The sequence below is a fragment of the Diprion similis genome, chromosome 1 (genome assembly GCF_021155765.1).
Source record: "Diprion similis isolate iyDipSimi1 chromosome 1, iyDipSimi1.1, whole genome shotgun sequence".
Classification (NCBI taxonomy): Eukaryota; Metazoa; Arthropoda; class Insecta; order Hymenoptera; family Diprionidae; genus Diprion; species Diprion similis.
Window position 1 is genome coordinate 9,116,568 of NC_060105.1, and position 25,158 is coordinate 9,141,725.

General features: G+C 38.4%; 2 protein-coding genes across 5 annotated transcripts in view; one reads left to right on the top strand and one right to left on the bottom strand.

Moving 5' to 3' along the window:
- Positions 1–9,837: 9,837 nt before the first annotated feature.
- Positions 9,838–12,151, bottom strand: LOC124405196. Its single transcript, XM_046879896.1, has 2 exons — positions 12,116–12,151; positions 9,838–10,836 (listed from the first exon to the last, which is right to left on the bottom strand). Exons 1-2 carry the CDS (start codon positions 12,149–12,151, stop codon positions 9,838–9,840), a joined length of 1,035 nt encoding a protein of 344 aa, XP_046735852.1.
- Positions 12,152–18,326: 6,175 nt separating this feature from the next.
- Positions 18,327–25,158, top strand: part of LOC124405464 (cadherin-89D) — a 46,424-nt gene continuing 39,592 nt past the window's right edge. The window contains exon 1 of one of the 4 annotated variants that reach the window (XM_046880363.1): positions 18,327–18,366. The gene's annotated coding sequence lies outside the window, so the exon portion shown is untranslated. Of the gene's footprint in view, positions 18,367–18,609; positions 18,626–24,858; positions 24,872–25,158 lie in introns of those variants that run through there. The other 3 variants (XM_046880380.1, XM_046880371.1, XM_046880390.1) reach the window with 3 other exon arrangements.

Consider the following 25,158-nt stretch of genomic DNA (forward strand, 5'->3'; position numbering starts at 1 on the left):
CAAGATGCAATCTAATATGAGAGAACTCCACAGAGGCCATAGATGCAGTATTCTAACGAACTCTAACGAACGAACACGTTTTCCTTAGCCAAGCTAATCGTCTCGTAGGCATGGACCGAGGACGGAAGACGCGGGCCACACGTAAAAGCCACGAGCCAAGGCCATAACTCAGTCCCTCGCCAAGTTTCTCACCTTTCCACCGCCTCTAACTCATCCAAGAGATTATGTGTAACGTTTCCCCCTGGGTCCTAGCGCATGTGTAGTTGAGTGCCGCCCACAACCCAGTGCAGGTACCACAGCCACGTCGATGAACCAAGAACGAATAGCAAAGCTCGGGGTGTATCGGATTATTTATTACAAGCACATGTCTGCACCGCCAAGTGCTAAGAAGATTGAAAAATTTTTCATGATTTCTGCTTTATCGTCAAAATATGACTGACGAGGAATGCCACGTGGCAGTCGTCGTCCGCCATCTGATTTGGAGTCTTCCAAAACAACTCAAACTCATATTTGAGATTCCAATAATAATCACTCTCCACAATGATACCCTTCATAAACCGCCTTCAATCAATTGAATCATAAGTCGGTATACCAAGACGGTTATAGTTTGCTAACGGGGTTGATATACACCAACGTGAAGTTCGATCGTGAAGCGTTTTCGTGGCAGGACAGGAGGGCTCTCCATCTCCTGAATCGCCATGACAACAACGGTCGTTTCCAGGTTGTAAGCTGATAACTAGAAACTCGCACTAGCAAAACTCGGTCAGACATGGTGTGGGGCTAGAAGCAATTGCAGGTAATTTTCTAAAGCTTCGCGAGTCAAAGGGTGTGCGAACTGCAAGCGGCTTCGTACTCTATCAAGTTTACTCCACCCTTGAGCTCAGGGCTCGCGGTCTACTTCGAGATCTCTCACGAATGAGGTGAGGTCGGGCTTAGAAGCACACTGTCTCATGTCGAATGCGGCTGACAAAGTCTGTAATATTTCTTTCCGGGAAATGGTCGGAGGAGTTGAAAACCTCAGAGAATATATGCGGTTGGAATCAAACGTGCAGATCTTATTCAGAGCGTGAAAGGTTTTCCTGGAAATGGCGAAGAGACTAGAAAAGGTGAGAAGAATAGAAACATGGAAGATGAAACTCTTCCCAGTGCACGATATGTTGTACCGTAACATTCGAAGCAAATGGATACTTTCTGAAAACAGTAATAATTTCACAAATTTCATCAAAGATATTTTATAACATTATACCTTATTATAACCACGTGCTCTATGTTCTCCCGAATTTACGACCAGACGTTATACTTTGAGTGTACAAGTTTCAAGCAGCTGTACAAGCACATGAATTTAAAACGTGCATTTAACATATTATACAACTTCCGTAACGGTGAATGATCATTTTTTTTCACTATATTTATACTAGAATTAAATTTTATTCGTTTTCATTATATATTCACAAACATAGTTGTTCATGTTAGAATAATATTTGCCATTGGCTTAGACCCGTTAACGACGTGTCTCCTCATACACTCGATCGTTGAATTTTTACTGAGTTTCACATTTTCGTTACGGACTTGTCGTGGCAAAAACCATCGAACTGAAAACACAAATTTCTCCTTTGCTAATTCTAATCTCATATCATCAGTGAAAATCATAATTTTTCATCAAGTTCCGAGGGTATTTCTACACGAGTGGGAAAATCGGTGTATCTTGAATAGCGAAACGAATGATTTTCACCGATTCGCACAAAAAGTTGGGTAAAAAACAAACAAAAATCCATACTTCGCTTCTAGTTCCAAAAATGACATATTTCAACCTCTCACAATTTCCGCTTATAAACCTCGCGCCCCAAAATCCATCGAAAATTGATAATCGGGTTCGCCTGTTGACCACCGATCATTGACCAACCACATCAAAAGCACGAGCGCAATTCTTTCATTCATCCTTCAAGAATCGTTCACTCACAGATCTCGTAAATCGAAGGTTGATCGACACGCCGCTGGTAGGGTCGAAGGTCCAAGAAATGGGCTTGTCGAATCGACGCGTGGAAGGTTGGTTTGACAGGCATAAAGCAAGCATCAACCAGGGTACGTACCTACGAGTGGTAAGTCCTGTCACGTCCTGCCGTTAATGCGGACCAATTTTCGTCCCGATTTCGATCCTCGACACTAATGTGCCGAGTCTGTACGAAGGTGCATTACAGTCGTGGGTCCTGCGGCCCAGGCACCAAGCCCAGGCCACGTAATGGTGGCGCCTATAGACTCCAAGGCATGTGATCCGACCGAAGAGCCGGAGGGAATTACACGGCTACGTGTCCGCTTCTATGGACCAGTAGGAATAACGTCGTGGAGTTTGTGCGCCTCACACTCGTAGCCGGGACAGAAATTAGGAATGCGGGGTCACCCTGGGTTCAAATCTTGTCGCGTCCCTGCATGACGTTCGTAATTCACGTTACACACTTATGCTTTACTGCTGCACTCGGAGAGACCGGCTCTAGCTCGCTGCCTATCTCGTACTCGGCATAATTATTATAAACGATACAACGGCTGGTATTAGCCTAAAGAGACACCGAGATCAACGACGCGTATCGTCTCTATGGATATTGCCTACGTGCTTCGGATTTTTCATTGATAATCTACCTGCGTTGGCACTCAAGACGCTTGACACATTATGCTTATCTATACTACACAGATTTTCTTTATATTGATTCAATGTTACCCCGTCGTAGACGATGATTTGCGTTTTTATATGGATAGATTGTGAAAAGAAAGAACACGGATTTTCTAGCATCGTTTAAGTTTATTCCTTTCTTTAACTTTATCTTGCTTTCATTACTTTTTTTTTAATATTAAAAATAAGCGTTGCGTTATTGTTGTACATATCAATTTGTTATTATCTTGCTTTACCGATAGATAGTTTTGAGAATTTACTCATATTTTATCATCGCACCTCAGAACTGGACTCGATCATCTCTCAAATATCGTTTCCACAACTTTCAATTCGAAGAGCTAGTTACAGACTTTGCTTCCGAAATCAAACATCAAAACTAGAGTAGAGAACAGACTTTTGTGCAAATATCCTCTATCACTATTCGAAATTTCTTACGTACGTTCAGGTTTGAATTTTCATGGTATGAAAACTGAGTGAACACGTGTCGACAGAGCTCCAAATAACGTCTCTTGGAACAAAAAAATGAGAGCACAATGAAAAAAACTGAGTTGCGACTCCCTTTGATATAGCTTGAAGCTTGCAGCATGTCTCGCCTTTCGTTCGTCTTTGTGAAGAATTGTTTTATCTTGCGTCGTGAATGAGAATCAGAGAAAGTTCCCTCAACGTGATGATATTTTCGTCAGAATACGAAAAGAATTGAATACGAATAGCAATGTTTCTTCGCAAATTATACGTCTTCTTGAAGGTACAATATTTTTTTCAACCAACTGTTTTCACTGTCTGTTATTCTTTCCCTTCGTATTCTTTTCCCTCTTTACCCCTCCTTTCTCCCTTTCAGCTCCAAGTTGAAGTCGAAAGGTCTAAATATTTAATTGGCTTGAGAAATCCAAGCGGGTACTTCTTTCTCGGTTGTAGAAGGAGCTGTAAGGCTGCTAAAGGCCAAGAATTCAAGTTATACGTTCTCTGAACCGTAGCTTCGATGAAGGGATGTAAAACAAGCCGAAGTGCTCCAAGGAAAAACCCACGAAAAGAGGTCGAAGAAAAAGAAATGAAGAATAGGATCAGACTTGAAAAGAGGTTAATTATTGGTTTCCAAGTACTACTTAAAATTAATTCAGAATCATTCCGTCACTGTGATAAGGAAAGCGAAATAAGATTGCATAAAAAACAAGAATTTTTTTAACCGATGCAAATACACATGCAAAGACTTTTTACCGTCAGTATCAGAAATACAGGAAACAAGCCTCACAAAAACTACCAAAAAAAAAGAGCAAAAGAAAAACTAACATTTATTTTCAGCTTCGTTGGGGTATCACTTGTAGTTGGATCTTTTATTCTTATCAAGTTTGAAAAATATTGTCGATTCAACAAAACATCCTGAATAATTTATCATACCAACAATATTATACGTTTGTAGAATATTCAGTTTCACAGCGTGGTTTATTCTTTGTTTCAGTTTCGTACAATTCTTCAATTTATTCGATACGTGATTGATCTGCGCCAGAAAAGAACATGATCAATATGCGAGAAATGGAATGTGTTCTCGAAAATTTTTATCGAAATCGATATATTTCCGTTTATCTCAGGCCTCCCGCATGCACGTGTCGGTTTTAAGTTCTGGTTTACTGCCCCGCATCTTCTTCCGAATCTTATCGATGCTTATTTTCGGTAGTATAGCAGAGCAATCAATCGTGTCAGGTAATGGCGTGGAAATACGAGATAAATGTACGCACTACATCAACGTTATATCTTACGCGGTGAATTTTTTCCCCCGGAATGAGGGAAGAAAAAAATACATCTGCATCGTACGTGTAAAAAGTACGTAATATATCGCAGTCAGAAGTAAATCTTGGCTCACTTTGACAGCCACGTTTGGATACTCGAACTGTCACAGTGTGGAAAAATGACGTTACGAATAAATGCTGAATGATTTATGTCCTAAGACAAATTTGTCTGCTAAAATGTTTTGCCTGAAAATTTTTTTATACGTATATTGCTTCCTGAAATATATTTGTACAAGCCTGTGATCTGAGACTTTGTACAAAATAATTTCAGGAAAGTGTTTAAAAATCTTTTATTTTTTTTTATTTAGATGGATTTTGTGTTTCGTTCAATTTTTTAACATTATACTCGGTATTTAGTCCCCAAAATTTCTGTGAAAAAATTGAAAGAATTTCTCAAGGTAATCGTGATATTTTGTCTACAGTTTGTCATACGATATTGAAAAAATGACTTATAAATTTTCCTATGGAACATATTAATGCCTACGCTTAGTTTCGCCATTGAAAAATCCCAAAACCTATCATTCTTCGGATCGTCAAATAAATAATTTGACGCGTAAAATCCTGAGAAAAATAGTAGTCAAGTACCGAATGGCGGTTGTGAAATAACACTCGAACGATCGTTGTTAGGAATTTCATCCGCGCCGCACATCTGAGCAAAGTTCTCACTTGACGAAAGAAAGGTCTTGAGAGTTTGAAACTTTTCTGAACTTGGATTTAAGAACGGAGATATAGGATCCTGATATTTTCATCTCTGAATTAAGAAGTAAGCAAAAATAATTTTTAACTATAATACGTTGCGCGCGAGATTAGGTGTCGGTACTAATTACGCGTAACTAACGATTAATTACCAGAACATCTGAGCTGGCTTGGCTGAGAAAAATCGTTACGCCAAGGCAGGTATAATGTATCAAGTGGGTATTAATTTATCAATTTTGGAAAATCAAGGGCTGCAGAGATGATCGATGAAAAATCTCGGCGAGCCCCGGACAGCCCGAGGCACCGATATTCGATAATTGTCACCACGTGAGCGTCGGAATCGACTTGCAGCGATTCCGGAATCCTGGAGAAGAAAGAACGATTCTTTATCCCACCCTCTTATTGCAATTTAACTTGACTGCAGCCTCGCAATTTTAGTGCTTCGTGCCGAACCAAGGGGTGAAAATAGATGAGAGTCAAAGGCGTTGGGGAACCCGGAGTGTCCTGCAGGGTGCCAAGAATTAAGGAGGAAGGAAATTCTCCCAACCAGCGGGAAGATTAGTTTCGAAAGAGGGTAGAACTAAATCCCGTGAGCTATTTTACGGAGACTTTTCTTCTCGTACTTTGTTCGCATCGCAATAAACTGCAAGCTCAATACCGTCCATAATTGGATTAGAAAATGAGCAATCATGGAAATCGAACGTATCCGTTAAATTTGCAACCATTTTGAAACGTTCTGAATCGAAACATCGTCATCCAAGCTTGTATTCCTAGTTCCAGTATTTCATATTTTCCTATTATAAAAATTTGATAAATCCTGAATGTGTTGCTTTATCGCAAAAATAAAAATCATTAAACAGTATCGATTTTTGTCGAACAATTAAGTCTCCTGAAATGGTTGCTGAGAGGTAAAAAATATGTCGAGGAAATTAGGGGTCACATTACGGCCGGGGAAAGTTGGCGTTCATTTATTCCGGGCCACGTTTCCAGGTCATGAAGACAATTTTAATTACAAGCTAATTACTACGAATATCGTGACATCGCGGCGTTACTTTTCGAGGGTGTAACGCGTATGCCAGAGAAGTCGAGACGAAGCGAAAGATCCGGTTTGAATATGCTTTGAGAAGCTGCAACGGCATTATCTACCGAACATGAACCGAGTTGTTAATTGCCTTCGGTTAATTACGGTGTTATAATTACTTCGAGACGCTTCGTTTATTGTTTCAGGCTGCACAATGATAATATGGCTTCTCTTTGCAGAAGTACTTATGGAGATTTGGGTTGAACAAATTTCGACTTCCAATTGTCTCTGAAGTTCAACAGACTCTAACGCTCGACAAATCTCGTTATCCACGAGTTCTAAGCTCACTGCTAAGCCGGAGCTACTGTGACTTGCCTGAAAAATGTGCTCTCGTTTCACGCGGAAAAAAATGTGGCTTCGCCGTATCAGAGAAGAGGCGAAGATATTTGAACACAAATTTTATACGAAGTATTTATTCACCTAATTTTCTTGCCAGAATATCTGATAACCCAACATTAAACTAATTTTAATAAACTAAGTTTATTGTAATTGGGCAAAGGAATGTAGAAAACTTACCTCATCATTGCTGCGGTTAATTTTCGTACAGGAATTCGCTCGAGGCAATATAATCATTCGCAAATATTGAATTAACAAATTTGGAGCCGCATAATTCGGTGAGCTGGATATTAGATAAACCCCTTATCACTGTGACTAAACGTTACAAATGACTTTAAACCTACTTTGAAAATGATTGACTGATAAACAGATGTCGAGAATTCAGATTTATTTCCGTCTGCCATGTCGTTGCTTTCTCTTAAGCACAGGAGACCCTATAATTCATATTTCTTTAATAGGTTGAAATTAATCGAGCTTGCCATCGGGTGGTCGCAATATGAAGGGAATGAAATTTGCGCACAGAACGATTCACAATTTATCTGCTTCCCTCCTCATCAGAGTGTAATTTTACTTCCGTTATCGTGCTGCCAAAAGCTCAATTTTCACAAACAAAGTTTTCGAGGTGGTAACGGCTCGTCGCTTATTTCAATGCAATAACAAGACCGTCGGTGCAATGTTGCAAATTTTCCGCAAGTCGAGAAGCAAACTCGGATAGTTTTCACGGTAGAAAATCGGTGACCAAACCGCCTCAAGTGATACGAAATCGGAGATGGATTCGCAAGCTTAGCTTTCAGCGTGTAAACAATGAAGTAATCAGGATTCACAGGAAGTGTTTACCCTCGTTTTGCAAAGCCTGATTGCAATTATTCCCTCGAATTGCCGCGGTGTCCACCCTTCGGCTCGAAATACTGATTCGATTCGATCTGCAACCGCGTCGGGTGATCGAACCTCATTCAAAAACTAGCTTCATCAGTTCAGTCAAAGCGCGCTAGAGCCACGCCGTCATCCGCATACAAAACACGAATCCAAGCACGCGAGAGAATGCTCAGTTGCGTGCCGTACGGCGTGACTTGAATTTTATCCGAATCGGTTCGCCGGGAGATCGCCTTGATTATTTTTTTTTTTTTTCCTTTTTTTTCCCCCTTTTTTTGTGCCACTGACTCGGGTTGAACGAAAATTGAAGATACTATGAAGCTTGGGGGGAAAAAAATTAATTTCAGCCAATTTCTAGGGAATTCATTCACCGGTAAAAGAAGCTGTGATTCCTCCATATTCAACGGATAGTTTGTACGTTCTTGGTATTACGATAAAAACTGTAGAATAATATCTTACGTTGAGAGAAATTTCTGGTTTTGATTGGTATACAATTTTCGAATGTATTTTCATGTTTTATTATAACCGAAAAAAATACAGTTTTTGACTGAGAAATAAAAATGAGTTTTCTGATTGTTAGTTGACTAGTAAAATAGATGGTGAGTCACGATCACTAGAAAATTTAGGATCGCAGATTATGGTGACAGTAGGTAAATAGTTACTTGGATTGTGACTTGTTGACATAATTACAGGAATATTACCATTGTTGTAACAATAAACATTTTACTAGAATTCTCTAGTAACTACACACTGAATTTTTTTATCAATTTAAAATTCACGTATTTCAATATTCTTCCGTAACAACCATTCAATCAGTATTTTACCATTTTTGCTTTCCGTCACTTTAGTGTTAACAACGGTGTATAGATTTTGGTAAAATATGGCTTGTGCAAATGTGATATATCTTAACGTTTTGTCACTTCTAACGAAAAAAAAAACCGTATGGATTTATCGAAATTTTGCCCATCTGGAAAACGCGCAACGGTTGAGATTTAAAAATTGCAAGAATATACTTGTCATCCTGTCCAAAGACTTTAATCAAGTTAAAACCTTCGTCGTCAAACGTTTTTCTTAAGAAAATTCTTGCGTAGGGTAAAAATTCTGCAACTCTGCAGAAAAATCTGTACTAATTGATCCGAAATATTGTATTGAATAAAAATACATCGCGCTGTTTATTTATTATAATGCCTAATGATACGTCAACATCTAGAGTCGAACGTTAAACGTCACTATCATAGCTGCGTACCTGAAATTGAAGTTCATCACCATCTGCCGACGGTGGGAAATTTGCATCTGCAAGAAGCCGGCACTATACTTGCGGAGGAATTAATTTTCAACGCAAGGAAATTAATTAAGTTGTTTGCTTCAGGTGATTAGTAATAACGTTTACTCAGCGTAGACTGGCATAATTGGCGCTCGTCTATGCCTCGCGACTACATCCGCACTTACAATTAGTCTCCGTTTCTTACGGCTGTCCGTTTACCCTTAAGTTTAAGTGCTGCACCGGCACGAGAAGATCTGAAAGCAGGTAGTTCGAAACGAGCGTTTCTTACCTGCGGCTCGTGCAATTCGCCACTAAAGTCTTACGGCGGCTGGTAATCAGCTGTGCCCACCGTCCGACAAACCGTCCATTACAACTTCGCTTTTTGTCAATTATGGTTTTCAGTTTTTCACCCATCCGGTGGTTTGAGATACGACCAAATCGACGTCAAGAGCCGTTCTGCAATCGCCCAATTTAAATCGTCACGAACGAGATGCGGCACGCGATTTCTCCGCATGGAAATTAGCGGAAGTCTGGATGATACGAAAGACGCATCACTATTCCTGGACTTCCTGTGATCAATGTTACAACTATTAAAAAATTAAAGCGAGGAAAGTTCTTTTTCGTAGATAATGAAAATTGTGTAATTGCTAATATCTAAATGTATAATTAAAATAAGATTCGATCAATCAAATATTTCATTGAATCGAACGGATTTGATCGATAGAGTGTAAATTAGAAAAGTCAAAAATATTGATTTTGAAATATAAAATTGCATGATTGGGGCGACTGCGATGTAAAATTCTAAACAGTACTGATGAGACACGTTTAAAAGTTGAATAATGTGATAAAATAATAAAATTTTGCTACTTTTACTCTTTTTGTACATTTTGTGAACCTCTGTATTCGAATTTCTTACTCTTCAATCTATTGATTTCGATTAATTGTATCTTTTGAATCGTTAAATCCTCCTTTATTCCTCCTCTTCCAGATGCATCGATTATCTATCTCGTCCCGTTCTATCAAATTTAAAACCTCAATACCGATTTTGGATAATCAATACCAAAGCACTTAATTCACTAAAAAATAACTCATCTGCAAAACGTCTAATCCCCGCACGTAGATAGAAAAAAACATTCCATTATTTAATATCTGTAAAATAGCTTTTCGTGTCCTTAAAAATCGACTCCAATACCCTTCTGTCGTTCAAAAGGGATCCTCCTCTATCAAAGGATCTTGGCTCTTCGTCTCGCGCCAATTTGTAGCTACCAAAAGGTCTATTGTTGTGAATATTGTTCGCAGCCAATTGGTCGTAATAAGCTCTGTGTTCCCTGAGGATGAGACTCGAAGTTGGATTCCTGGGAACATCGAGATGACTACGGTGCCGATAATTGTAATATCTCGCGTCAAAATCCCGAAGCAAAGCTTCCATCTTCGTCCCAACGCATTCAGCAACGTTTCTCGCACTTCCGGAGAACAGAGGACGCGGATCAACGGGCTGATTGAAGGCCGATTGGACGCCACCCGTCGCTAATTGATAATCCGGGCGGTTACGATCCTCGTCGTAATTATCCGAGTCCTCGAATACGGGCCTGACGTCCGGAATTCCCGGAAGCCCGGGTCCATCGACCGCGGGAGGAGTCAATTCCAGAAAGAGCTTTTCCGCGTCCGGAGATTCCGCCCCGTAACCGAGGTCGTCGGCAATCCGGAACAGCTGTGGCAACTTTGAATTTGTTATTGGTTTCGGCTCGTTCGCCACGCTGATTATTGGCCGTCCCGATTTCGGTCCCCGGGAAAACGGGCGCCTCCCGTTTGGGACCGCATATTGCGAATGCCTCGGATATTCGAAGAAACTCTGGGGAAACTGCCGCGAGATTATTGGCTGATATTGGAACCCGTTTTGCTGATCGCGGTAAACCGCTAAGGGTATGACTTGCATATCGTTCTCTGGAACTCCGTCGGTATCATTTGATGCTCCTACTTTTTGGTCTCTTTCTTTTCCCACGACGCGATTCTTTTCACCGAGATTTTCACGACCTGGGAGGTACAGTCGGGAGGGAAAATTCACCTTGTATGATGCTGGAGGATTAGCGAAACTCGGTATTCCGCCACAACCAACTCGCAAAAAGCTCTGTGCCACCTGGAACGGATATGACTAATGAGAGGCTGATGAGATGGAGAAAAGAGCTTCAAATGCGAAAATTAATATAATAGAAAGTCCTTCTGCTAATTGGACACATATTTTTTTTCTTGTTTCGTTGATAAGAGAGAATTTTGCTTTACATTTTCAAGGTGAAATATTTTATTTTAGAAGATCATTGACGAGTGAGTTGAAAAAGTTCGACATCAAATACTAGATCGTTTAGTTAAATTTGGACGAAATTGCCAGAGTTAGAATGGAGAGCATCACATTTAATCGCGAACTTGTGGGTCCATAAGAAGAAGAGTCTTGATGATAGTCACGTTTTGCGGGATAAAAAATATGGAAGGCAATGAGTTTTTCTTCCTGAGACAATACGAATTACAGCAGAAAAGAAAAAATAATAACGAAAAACTAAGAGTTTGATACAAGACGATGAAGAAAAATGAGTAGCATGAACAAAGCCAAAATTGTAAATTTGCGAATGACGAATGAATATTTTAACAAATATACTCTGAAGTTTGCTCAAACATCACAGGTGTGGATGTTTCATATCCATTTTCCATTCCCTGTTTCTCTACCTTCTCTAATTTGCATTGCTCTAATTAAGAACGTCGGAATTCTCGGCGTGAGACAGAGCAAAAGTAAAGGTTTTGTCCAACCGCTTGAGAAGCTTGATATTTGAGCGAGACGAAAGTTCCGAAAGAAAATTCTTGAAGGATCTTCTTCATTTATTGCAATTTTATGACCCGTTGCCTCCGGATTTGACTTCCACCGTTCCTATTTTATTTCATTTTTATGAGACGAAAAGGAATTTAGTCAAAGTCGCGTTACATCAGCTGGATTAAAAGTCTCAGTGAGATAGAAGGCTGGCTTATACGACAGGCTTACTTCAAGTTGTTACTCACTTTGTACCGCCATGAGACTCCGGGTGTGATATCGTTGATCAAATTTTAATAAATCTTTATCCAATTACTGTTAATCGTGCCCCTCTCAAAACTCCATAAATCAAATGCAAAAATGTGTAGAAGCAGATGTGCAATTGCGATATTCTTCTCTTAGCTTAAGTATAAAATATTAAATTAGAATGGAAATGTAAGTAATAGACTTTCAACCTGTTAATTACGTGTAAATTCTCTTGCCTACTTGTAACCGTCAGAAAAGAGGCTCGAGTGGTGTGCAACCGGAAATTTTTTACGAGGATGCAATCGACCCTTTGAATATGAAAAATGAAAGATGTTAACGGCAATTAGTGCCAGAAATGCAATTTATTTCTTACCAGTAACATGTAACTGATTTTAGCAATGACGTACATGTTTTGCCACGTGAAGCTCGAGAAGGTGCAGGTATATAACTAAACGACAAAGTCCTTTCGGCTCGTTTATATAAAGTCAGGCTGCATCGGGTCTTAATGGCAAAGTCTTGTTTAGTCGTTTGAAAACCTCATGCTCATCCGTTACTGGATAACACTTTCTTTTTACTATCACAATACATGTGTGCAATGCATCAACAGCTATTTCCGCAATCGCGTTTATACTCATCCTTTGCCACATTTCACTGGGATACACGGTTCGCGTTTGAAGGTAAGAACTTTTTTCTAAGCTTTGCGTAGGGTCTGTAAAAACAGGCGCAATGTTGTTCGAGATACCTGTCGTTGAGATGAAATTTATTCACCGATCCACGGGAACGAGATCGTCTTACCTTCCGATGGTCAGTTAGAAAAGTTACCAACCGAAAGTATTCAGTTACCAACAGTAGAACATTCAGTTTGCAACGCTGACAACTGGTAACAGTTATTGTACCGTTTCTCGTTATCGTTTTATTTGTAACCAAAATAAATCTGCCAACTGTAATTGTTAATCATTCTTGATTTAAATTCAATATCTCGTTGAGAAGGTAGTTCATACCAACGAATCCTGCTTCATCTAATGAAACAGCCATCGTCGACCGCCGGTATAGTAGAACTCTACCTGAAGTACCTCTAGTAGAACCGATGCAGGCAGAGTGCAGACCCTCATGCAGTCAATTCAACGCTCTGGTAGATCCCTGATTTTATGTATATCATTCAGATCCATCGCCTAATTACGAGCAACACCCAACGAAATTATTTATCGGATAAAGAATCTGAAAGATAAATTACTCACGTAGTAAAAACAGATCTATTAAATTTTCCAAGACTGTCCACGGTGGAAAAATCAAATCAAAATATTTTTCGATGCGATTATTTCGATTTCTCATATGCCAGATAGATTTACTCGCAGTGTACGTATGGCTCACTATTTTCAAATTCATTGAATATTTCGGAGGATAATACGCGTATTTTCTTTTCCTTTTCTCCCAGAAAATAATTTGCGAGGTAGTGTACGGAAAGAATATCTATCATTGATCGATTTGATTGGTAAAGGCTGTGAAGTGTAAGGCTTATCTCTCGCAGCAGCCTGCAGGGCGACTGCACAGTGTGGAAAAGAGCCCAAGGTTTCATCGACGATACAGTGGTGAGTGCGGTCAGGGTGCATATATACGCTGGTCATAGCATGCGGTGGAGTAGAAAAATACATTTTTCACTCTACGAGTTTCGCCTTGTAGTCCACAACAATTCGACTTCTTTCAATTTTATGGCCCTACTTCCAAGGATACGACCCAGCGCAGTTACAACGACCGATTCGCAAAAGATCAAGGGGAACTGCCCAGAATAGATTGACAAAAAGTGAGGCAAAGAGCGTTACGGGCTTTTGCGTAGCCCCATTTCCTCGTTCGAGTAATTCATCTGCTGCTAATCCGTTAAATTGGAGAAAGAAAAGAGAATTACTTTAACAAATGATGAGAACAAAAAAAAAAAAAAAAAAAAAAATTTGCGTCGCAGAATTGACTTTATGCTAATAACACACGTTAATACAGATTTATGTAATTCGTTATACAAACTTGCGCAACTGTTTACAGGCGTAACAACAAGTTAGACAGTACAGATTTAGTGATTGACAGAATTTAAGGTGCGTATAATATTAAAATGTGACGCACTTTCGCTTGCGACTAATTAAATATTATATTGCCGATGTGAAAATGAGAGGGAGCGAGTGTTTATTGCACGGTTATTCTTGCGAGAAAGCTGGTACAAAACGACACTTGGAGTTATGTTCCTTTCTGGAAAAATGAATGACATATTCTGCGAAGATTTCTTTTCAATATTCAAGTTTCTTTTTCCTGGTTATCAATTTTGGCAATCAAGTAGGTTTAGTGTATACAATTCTTACGATTGTACTTTATGTATTTACAGATTATCGAAAGCAGGTTTACAGAAAATATTTGATTCAACCATAATGAATGAGCATAAAAATGATTAAAAATGAAAACAATTATGTCGAAGTTTCTTCGTTATTACTGTAAATTCTTTAACATCAATTGTGTTGCGATTAAAATTTAAGTCATTACAATTTCAACGTATGACTGAACGAATAGAAAAATAAACTATAAGTATCTACAAAACTACGTGTAAAGAAATTGATAGATTTTGAATCGACTATTATTTTCCCCACCAAGGCCGGCAAGGTGTTGATATTTAATCGATAAAAAATTTCACTCGGAGTAAGAGTGTTACATAGAAAGATGCACGGCATGCGTTTGCATTTTTTCATTTCTCCTTTTTTTTCGCTCATTTTATTCGCGAGGAGAAAGTGTTCAGGCCAGTAAATACGAAGATAAAAACAGAAGAATAAAAAGAAATCAGAGCTGGTCACAAGTGAACCTAATAAATTTTATTACCAAACCAGTCGTACGAATCTGATCGCGGAGGTATATTTTCCCGACGAATTACATCATCGAACGAGAGGAATTGACCTTTTGAATATTTCCTCCCCGGGCCGTTTTTTCTTTCTCCTTTTATTCGTCGCAATTTCTCATATGGGAATCTACGATCGATATATATATATATATCCTCCAGATAATTCACAGAAGGAAATCCTTTGTGAATTGTTCCTTTAGTAATTTGCGCTTCCGACGGTGAACTAGTAGCTCGGATAAAATGTTGCTCGTGGTCGAAACACGAAAAAATGTTGGAAAAAATTATCCTGTCCTTTTTTCCAACGGTGTATAAGTTCCTCGAAAAACAGAGTTAATTAATATCACTATAATGGGGGTGTAACTCACGTAATGGATACCTGCCAACCCTCTGCTCGTAAATCACCTAATTTAATTAGGCATCAAACTGGGTCGGGGTTGACCGGGATTTGTAAGTCAATTGAAAAACCGAAAAGCAGGAAAATTAAACTTTTTTATTCAGGACGTGCCGATCCGCTGCTGCTTCTAAAATCTCTATCAAAATATAGTTCGAGTTTTTTCTCTTTATCGATCAACTTGCACAATATTTATTAGATCTACGATAAATCTGTTTAAAGTGAAATACTAATCTGCAAGTATGTAGTTTTTCTAATAAAGTAATATTTGAATTATCATCAAGCACAGGATAAATTTTGTAATCAATTGCAGAACTGAGGAAAAGAATTTATCGATTTACACGTTGTTTGTTCTGTTAAAAAACAAATGCCATACAATCTAATCGAATTAGTAAATAATGCAATTGCATAAAAAGTAAAGATTACTAACGAACGAGAAGAGAATTATTCAACTAGGAAAAATAAAGTTATATAGTCAGTAAAAAATAGGATCTTGAGTAGAATTTTACAGAACGCTTTATTAACGGTAAGTTTTCTTATTCTATTGTGGTAAAGTATCAGCCACAGTTTACGACCTCATCAATAAAACTCAGAAGTTCCACCGGAACGAGAAAAAAACTGTGTAAAAATATAAAGCTTGTAAAAAAAATGTCAAATCCTCTTTGTTCCTAATGGTAAAAATTCGTCAAATTTTCCTTAAGTGGTTGTAGTATGTATTATCAAGTTTCTATGGTTTACTCTCGAGGCGAAGAGACGCGTAATATCGTCGGCATAACTATCTGTATATTATGTAAATTTCATGTACCTACGTTTCAAATTATGGTTTTGAGTTAGAGCCACGTTATGTTCTCGGGTTATAGGGTAACGGGATAAAACAAGAAACAGACACTGCGATGCGTATTCGGGTTATTCGTCATCGTTTTTATACACACTCGGAGGATCAAGTGCAGGATCAGAGGCTTGGACCAGTCTTCGGAAACATTGATTCAAAAAAAAAAAAAAGATGTTATTAACTCTTGACCCTCTGTGTTCACCGCCTAGGTTTAACTGTCAGACGATAAATTTGATGGATATCGTACAACCAGCGGTAATCGTTATAACTGAGTAGATTCCATTGAAGCATCGAACCTCGTCATCGCCTATGGATGTGAATAATTTTTAATTCAACACCTGCCAGGTGGCATCGAATAACGTTTTTAGAATCTTGAAAATATTTCGTCTGTAGATTAAGGAAAACAAGAATGTCTAGTTTCACGATGTCCAGCCGAAACTGAACTGCAGACTTCATTTCTGCAGCTTCCTAAATTACAAAATACCGGGATGAATATCAAGGACAACTTGTTCAAAAATATAACTGAACGGTGGATTTTTATATACAACTAGAAAGACTATTTAAGGCACACGACGGTTAGCCGGTTTTAAAAGTTTACGAGAATACGAACACTGCTTACATTTATGACCTAATCTTGGAGATTTTTTAATTTTTAAAGCACGTGGGCTACGCAGATAATTGTAAACGATTAAACAAGGAATATTCCCTGTTCCTGAATTTTCTTTCTCTCCATTTACCGAAATCATTATAGCCTGATGATAGTTGACTTACAGCTAATCTCACGTTCTATTTCCCTCTATAACATACCTATGAATCATTCTCGCATCGATTAATTACCCGAAGACAACTGTTAATAAATATTTTGGAAATAATTACCGTTAAGTAACGAAATTATCGACATTTAAACGTTTTGTATTCGTATTTTCGCCATCGGCAAGATGTCTGTTATTTATTAGTCGGAGCGTCACCATTTTCAGCCTTCGTGTAAAATTTTTTAACATATTTTAAACGATGTTTGACAAACACCGGAGACCTTTGATTTAATTTTTTTTTTCATCGAATTAGGACCATAACTTACCGATTTCGTCATTTGGTTTAGTGATACAACCATGAACTAAAAACTGGAAAGGATTCCTGAAATGTAAATGAACCACAGTTTTGTATTACCTAATTCCAATGCCTGCTGAGTTACGTAACTTTAAGTTCATCCAATAATTAATAATATAATCTGATTTCGTCGTACGAGAAGAAAATCAAATATCGAATTTGTGATCCTGCGGTAAATTTTTTATACTCATAAAAATAAGACTGGTTTGGAAGAAAGATATGACTTCCTCGCTATATACAAATTTATTCAACGTAGCTTATGGTCATCGTGTGTGGATTTAACTTGGTCAGGATGTATGCAGCCGCGGAACTCCAGTCAAAACAGTGTCGCGTCTAAAAAGTTATAGAGTAACGGTTTAGAAGTTTCAGGTGAAGCTGTAAGCAAGTTTTGCATTGCCATCGACTCAGCAATTTGGCGATGAGCCATTCAGCGTTCGATTTGAAAAAGGTGTCATGGCTTTACAAGCAGAGCGAATGGTTTTTATAGAGCGAATATTCTCAAAATCATTATCGTGTTCTGCACAATCAAACCACGTTGAATATTCATCAAATTATTATATTTTCGTAAGCTACGAAGACGTTTTTGAAAATTAAAATGCAGGAAACAATGGAATTCCAAAGGGAAGCTCGAATATCGATGCTTCATTTCAAATCGGTTTACAGTAATTAGAAATTTAGCAAATTCATTCAATTCCGTTCCATTTAATCCGAATACCTATCGATGCAATGTTATAAATTTAAGTATTAAACGATATCAACACGATGAAAAAGAGTGTAGAAGATAGTATTCTATATAAAACAAATCAAAGTTGAGTGAAATCGAGCGATTCCATTAAACTTTCAAAGGTTTTCATATTTCAGTTATTTCCAAAAAGATTTCACAACCTGCTAGTACAACAATTTAAAATAAATACCCAACATGCAAGTATCTCTCAACTTATAACTAAGAAAAATGTTAAAACCGTATCCATTGTTTACAGCCAACCAGCCAGCCTCGTTAAGCTAATAGAGAGGACTTAATTTATCCAAGTAGCTGAACGACTTCAACTTGTAATTTCGAAGACTATAAAAGTATGTATGTTCATGACAGGAAAAGCACTCAGTAGATTGCGTGCCTGAATTACGCGGCAGTAACTTATGATCGGACCTATTACATAGCTGCAATTAAGCGATGTCCTGCACTTTCGTTTTGCGCGCCTTTCTCGGCACGCCATGCCTGCGAGAAGCCGCAGAACGACCCGGAAGATTTTTGCCTCACCGATATCTGGACTTGAGGCTGCGCCTAGCCCAGGTGAAATAACAGGTAAGAGGCAGGTTGGAGCCGCTGGTAACTCAAGCAAGTCGACCAGTTCCAACAACCAGTACCATCCGACTGCCTATTTCAAGTTCCATGCAGTAGATCGCTGGCCGTCAGCTTGGCAAGTCAGTTCAACTCGTTTTGTCCAAAGAAAAAACAAATCGTGCACGAGCACGTGCTCGAGATTTGAATTTTCGCGGGCTTATCGATACACTCGATATTCGGTGTGTAAAACGATGCGGATTGGCCTAGAGTAAGAAGAAAGCAAATAAAAAATAAAAAAATAAAAAATAGTGCACGGTAAGTTTATACCGAGATGTAAATTATTGTGACTCTCAAGTGAGATGAAAATTCTGGTTTCAAGGAATCATTTGAAAATTTGAGGTAAGCGCGAAAGGCCTTTTGCGATAAATTATATATTTCTGGAGCATCTAGATCACGATTAGCTTGCGTTTGCCGGCTGATCGTCGAGCGTGCGTGATGAATACATTCATCGGTTTTCTGCTATACTTTCGATGAAATTTGATATTCCGAACGCAATACACGGTTCAACGATGAATTGATCATCCTGTGGGTGAATTTTTATACACTCACTTCGCTGTTTTCTCGCTCGCGCATGTGTGTTTCCGGATCTCCATCAGGGTCATGGATCTGGGCCACAAGGTTGGTTCTACTTTGTTCATCACGATACCGGAGGCGTTGTCTTCGCTCCTTGTAATTCCTTGTCACGATTTTGAGAAGCTCAATTTTTTCACTTCGGTTTCATTTCGTCAATAGCAGAATTCCACCGGCGCGAGTCCTGCAGATCCTTTATCAAAAGTTCACGCGACGCTGCCGTTCTGCCGTCGTCTACACGTGAGAATGGATTCAATTATTTCAACCGCTACCAGTTTCTAAGAAGGCGACGTAATTAGGGTATCTTACAATTAGCTTGCCCTGAAATTATGCCGTATAAACTTTTGTAATTAATCAAGTTTACACGCACAAACGTTTAATTGATCAATCCAAGTTCAGAATGGAGTAAAATACACTCGAATTGTCGTCCCAATTCTTTGAATGCAACCAAATTCTAACAATAATTCTTGCTTTCAAGGAATATGATTTTTTCAGATCTGTTTTCGCTGATTTTGACTTCATAGATATTCCAATTCAATCTAAAAATTCTGAATCCTGTATCACATTCCGAATTTACAATAAACGTACTTGTTTTAATCAATTGTGTTATTCAATTTTTCTGATTGTTGTTTCCCAGTTAAAAATGGGTTTTTCAACACCAAGTAGTTACTCTCTCGCAGTTATATTTTCACTGTTTCAAGAAGGTATATTTTTTTGATATTTTGACTCGATGAATAAGAATCGAGGCTAAACTTGAAGAGCAGTGTTTTCACCTAAAATTTTTTCATCGACTTGTGTACGTGAGTCTTTATACCGAAACGTGCTAGATTTTCACACTTTCGCGTCGTACCTAATTCTCTCGTTAGTGTATGCAGTTTTTTTTATTTAATTGACATGAAATTTTGCATAATAATTTATTAGTGGGTGATGGTCGCTGGGCTGAAATTGAATTAACGAAGCATAACTGCTGATTTATTACACCGCTATAAAGTTATTTCGGTAAATATCAAGGTTCAAGGTTTCCAAAGAATGATTTTAACGTTTGTTATTCTGATAGATCACATTAGATAGAGGCAATAACGATCACACCTGTGAATCCTTGTTCCTTGTAATCCAGAATATGGAATCATCAAAATTCCCGTTCCTGATTTTCTATACTTTATGGTATTCTCAGTTTTTGGTATTTCTATAATTCAACATTCCGCAATTAAAAACTAAATAAACCAGATATATACGTTTTTAAAAATTCGATATTGCACCCTTTCTGTAATTTTTAATCCGTCTATTCTCATCCCCACGGTCTAAAAATCTTGTATCACACCTAACATTACCACAGAATCCGTTTGAGAGATAAAACCGGTCGTGGAAACTGTTCAAATCGATAAAAAAAATTCGGCATTCAATTTTTGCGTTCTCTCTAACCATAATATTTGATGATTTGAAGTTCGTATATAGAATCCATGACGCGGATCGCGAGCATCTAATCGCAAGGTCGAGTCTTATCGTTTTTGTCAGGACGACTAGACGGCGTCAAAGGCTTCTTTTTTGAAAAAACTTTCGGAACAATATCTGCAGAGAAGACCAGATGCACGAATATGCAAGGATCGTCAGTCTCTTAGTAAGGCGATTCGTGCGTGTAGCTCCTGTGCAACCCGCAGGAAAAGCAGATAAGATTCGTCGCTTTTAATCCGGGTCCAGCCTCGCGCTGGACTCGGTTTTTCAATCTTGATCAGATGGAATTAACCCGATGTTCACGCTTTCGATGAGCGGCACAATGGCCAGCGTTGCGCATCGTGCTCACCCCAGCTGTACAGTTACGAATTTCATTACAACTGCTGCCCCGATTTCCATCCTTAGCTTGCCACGTCTTCTTTCTCACCCATGTAAACAACGAAACGCTGGTTCATTCCTCCGTCCAGAAATATGCATTCCGAAAACGTTGTTTTGTTGTATGTTCATGTTGTAATTGTTCTTTATGGTGATACTAAAGTGGAGGCAAAGTAGGTGTGAATAAAAAATGTCCGTTCAAAGACCCTCGGAAACTCAAAACTGAAGTAATTGTTCAGCTGTATAACCGACGTTTCGAGAAAACAGGAAAGTTTGATGTTTTTTGTTGTTTTCCTTAAAAACTGTTATTGATAAATGAAACATGACTTGACCATCGTGTAACGCGGAAATTTTTACATCGAATCGTGTCCTCATACGTTGGAAATGAAGTCAAAATAACAAATTAAAAATACAAAGAAATTTCACTTACCAACGGCACTTGAGAAATTTTGGTGAAATAATTTCTTCTTTCTTAATTTGTTAATCCGTTTCTGTTTCTGACAAATGAGAAGGTAATTTTCTCTAGAATTTTCATGAAATATTTCCTGTTTTCTCGAAACGTCGTCGGATATGCAGCTCAAAACTGACTTCAGATTTGAGTTCCTGCGAGTCGAAAACCCTAAACACGCAAAAACGCAGGCATATTCCGAATATTTTTAATTCAGACCTATTTTAACTGGACTTACTAGATGCAGAAGAATATTGACGTGTTTGGCTGAATTTCTCGTTGCGGAAACGTAAAAGAGAGAGAGAGAGAGAGAGAGAGAGAGAGAGAGAGAGAGAGAGAAAGAGATGTTTATAATTGATGATGAACACGAAGGTTGTTTTTTCATCATCAGTAGGAAGAAAGTTAATTCATGAGAATACGTGGGTATCTGGAAAACATTTATTCATAGTCACGTGTGTTAACGGCTGCTGGATAATTACAATAATTGTAAGTGAGCTTTTCTACAGTTAATCGAGAAGGTGCAGCGCGAGTTTGCTATTGTCTAATCGTTTTCTCACCTTCCGATTACACCTTTCTAGATTAAACTGTAATCCAGGAAAGACACTCTCACCTACCGCGTTTCCTTATCGTATGCAATAATCAACTGCATTACGAAAAGTGCATCCACTTACGCCGTCGCAACTGCACGAGCAAAATCGTTGTTCTAATTTGATATAAAAGATGATATAAATTTTTCCACACAATCTTGCAAAACAAGATAAAAAAAGGTGATTTTTCGATGAAGTAGATGCCAATTTATTTATTTTTCATCCCATATACCTGAGATTCAATCTGATATTATACAAGTTTCGAAACCCCGCGAGTCCTGTGTAGCAGTTAATCCTTGACAGGTTCTTTTTCTTTCTCACTTATTTTTACATATAATTTTTCTGTTCGCCATCTGTCAGTTATTTGCGTTTACAGCGTACGCCAGTATTTATCGAAACCTGTTACGCCGACTGGAAACGATATTTCGGCCAGACATTCACTTTTCAATGACTGTGTCGTCATCTGACAAATACTCAGCTCCAGTTTAAATCTCTCGTACGCACTCAGTAAGTGTAAATTTACAAGTGCGATAGCGTAAAGCAATGCGCTGTTTGACGATTGAGTCAATTCTCTCTTTAAGGTATTTAGACTTTGATATACGGCTCAAGGAGAAACGTAACGCGATACATCGACTCGGTTATATTGCGAATTTGTTCCCAGTTATTGTGATAAATGTATAATAACTATATATATATACGCGATATACTGAAGAGCAGAATCTTTACAACGACGAGAAGAGACTGAGGAATAAATAGGAGCGAAAAAAAACCAAAAAAAAAAACCATATCCATCCATTATTTTCACATCCGTTTACTTCAGGATAAAGAAGTTGCAGAATAAGAAGTTCTTGCACCGTAGGTTATACATGGTAAGGAAATATACAGAGTCGTATACACGGTAGACGTTTGCAAAACGAAGAATTAACTGCATTTATGTGGCTGTATTGTAATACAACGAGCGGGTTTATCTGAGAATATATATTTTATTCGTCGCTACAGGATTCAGAGTAAGAAACGCGAACGGTGCGGTCGTTTCTATACAATATAAGCAGGGGATCGGTCGCGTATATGTATAACTTTGATAAACGGAAAGAATACGGATTTAGTCACGTTACGGAAGAAAAAAAACCAAAAAGAAAAAAAAAGAGGGAAATAAAAATAAGTCCGGAGAAAAATTATTATGACAATTCGGGCTTTTCGAGGCTTAGTGAATTTTATTACCTGTCAGAAACAGCGGTGAAATAGTTACCCCGAAATGAAAATTGACTCGCCTGATTTCCATTAATAGCTAGAATCAGAGAAGAAATTTCTACACTTTCGTGAACGGTGGATGTTTTTTTTTTTTTTTTTTTTTGATAAAATATCTTCGAGACAGGTTTCGGATACCCAAAGAAATATCACGCTCATTCAAAAGAGATTGTCAAGTGTTTAAATTAATTATGAAATTTGTTTTAAACTTATTTCTCTACGATAAAAGTTTCTTATCCAAAGAGCTAGAGATTGTAAAAAATATACTTATTTATTAATTTTTGTGATATCAACTTACAGCAGCAAAAATAACTTGCATATATCTATAAACTAAACCTCTAACTAAAATAAAGTTTTAAGTTGACATTTCTTTCCGTCAATTTTCGATAAAACAATAGCGAGTAAATTTCTCAGCGTTGAATCAATATCAATCATCTTCCGCGACATAAAAATGAACTTATTCGTTTCTGGAACGGAGATATTGGCGCCGGCTGAAAGTGGCGAGTGAATATAACGACGGATTAAGGATGCCGGTGAAAATATCTCAGCAAGATTTCCCGCGTTCGTGTGTTTAATAGTCTAATGCATGCGGGGAAATATATAGGTGGATGAATATAGACATCCTTCCGTGGCTTTTGAAAGCTCGGCAGAGGCGGAGCTCGAGCGAAATGGCTTTCGTATTAGCCTTGAACTTGATCTGCATATACTTTGCAGTCGGCCTTGCCATCACGTTCGGCTCTATTTTGTCGCTTTGATATTCACGATGCCATTACAGTCATTAACCATAAAAGAAAAAAAAAAAAAAAAAGCAGGATTATCAGGGTCGGTTTTTCTTCCGTTCAAACTGCGAAGTTTTGGATGAAAAACAATAAACAGCACGATGATCCTGGACCACGACGTCCTAGAACGCTATCGCACTTTGCCTGCAGGAGAAAAAAACGCATCCGTTTTACCAGCCGCGGTAAGTGCGAAATTTTTTTGCACTAACCGACGTTTTTTCACCCCAAATCGCATTATCGATACTTTTCTTTTCGTTTCGTAAACGGTAGAGTATAAATTTTCCAGTCTGTATATACGTAAAGGATATTGTATAATGTACTTTGAATTTGCATCATCGGATCGTTCATATTTCTGGGGCATAGGGTCGAAGAACAAAAAAAAAAAAAAAAAAAAAGAAAAGAAGAAAAAAACACCAAGTTTAAAGGGCAGCAATTGCTCTCAAAGAGTTTTTTTGCGATTACAATTCTCTCGCCGTCGAGAACATTGCGTGAAAGTATATAGTAACTTGTTAAAGTTTTGGTGAAAAATTTCTGAGCTTTTTTTTTTCTTCTTTTTAGTCTCAATTTCTTCACTTACTAGATGCTTGAATTTTTTATCCCTTTTCAACGAAATTTTTCTCCCACAGTTAGGAAGTTTCTCAGCAGCATATTTCACCGCAGGATGATTATAGCAATTCAACGTACATATAACGCGAAATTTTTGCCCCCTCACGACGAAGTTGACTCGGGCCATTATCATCGCGGCGAAGTAAGATTTGGGGGATTGTGATGAGACCCAGAAAAACTTGGGGCGTTTATATCCGAGCTTAAACGTGCGGGAAAAGAAGCTTTTGTTGTTAGTGGAGATAAATCCGCGTTGTCAACGCCGTAAGGACCTTCTTATATGCGCATCAATTCCATACGGCGATTCACTTCGTCTGGCTCGTCTAACGAGGATTGACGACGACTCGACCACACGTATGGCTGAAAGAAGTAGGGAAAAAAAATTTCACCCCGATACATGTATTTTTTCATGGATCAATGGATGGGTGAAAACGCAAGCTTGCGGCAACGAGCGAGCGAATATTTCAACAAAATATCGTTTCCACTTCTTATCTCCTATAATCGTCAGTTCGATCGACGCAACGTGTGTATTAGATATACCTGATCTCTCGATCGCGACAAATAGGCCGGAATAATCGCTGTTCTAGATACCAAAGTCGACTTGCTGCCGACTTCAGACAAGATCGCTGCTTCCTGCATGTTAATTTAGTGACCAGAGTATAGACGTCGATTTACGATTTCGCCTTCACGCCGGATGAATAATTTTTCGAACGATTGGCAATGGCTTAAACGAATTCATCGGAATGTTGTTGTCGATGTTTTTGAATCAAAAACTTCCAATCAATATCATCAAACACCTGACAAATAAGT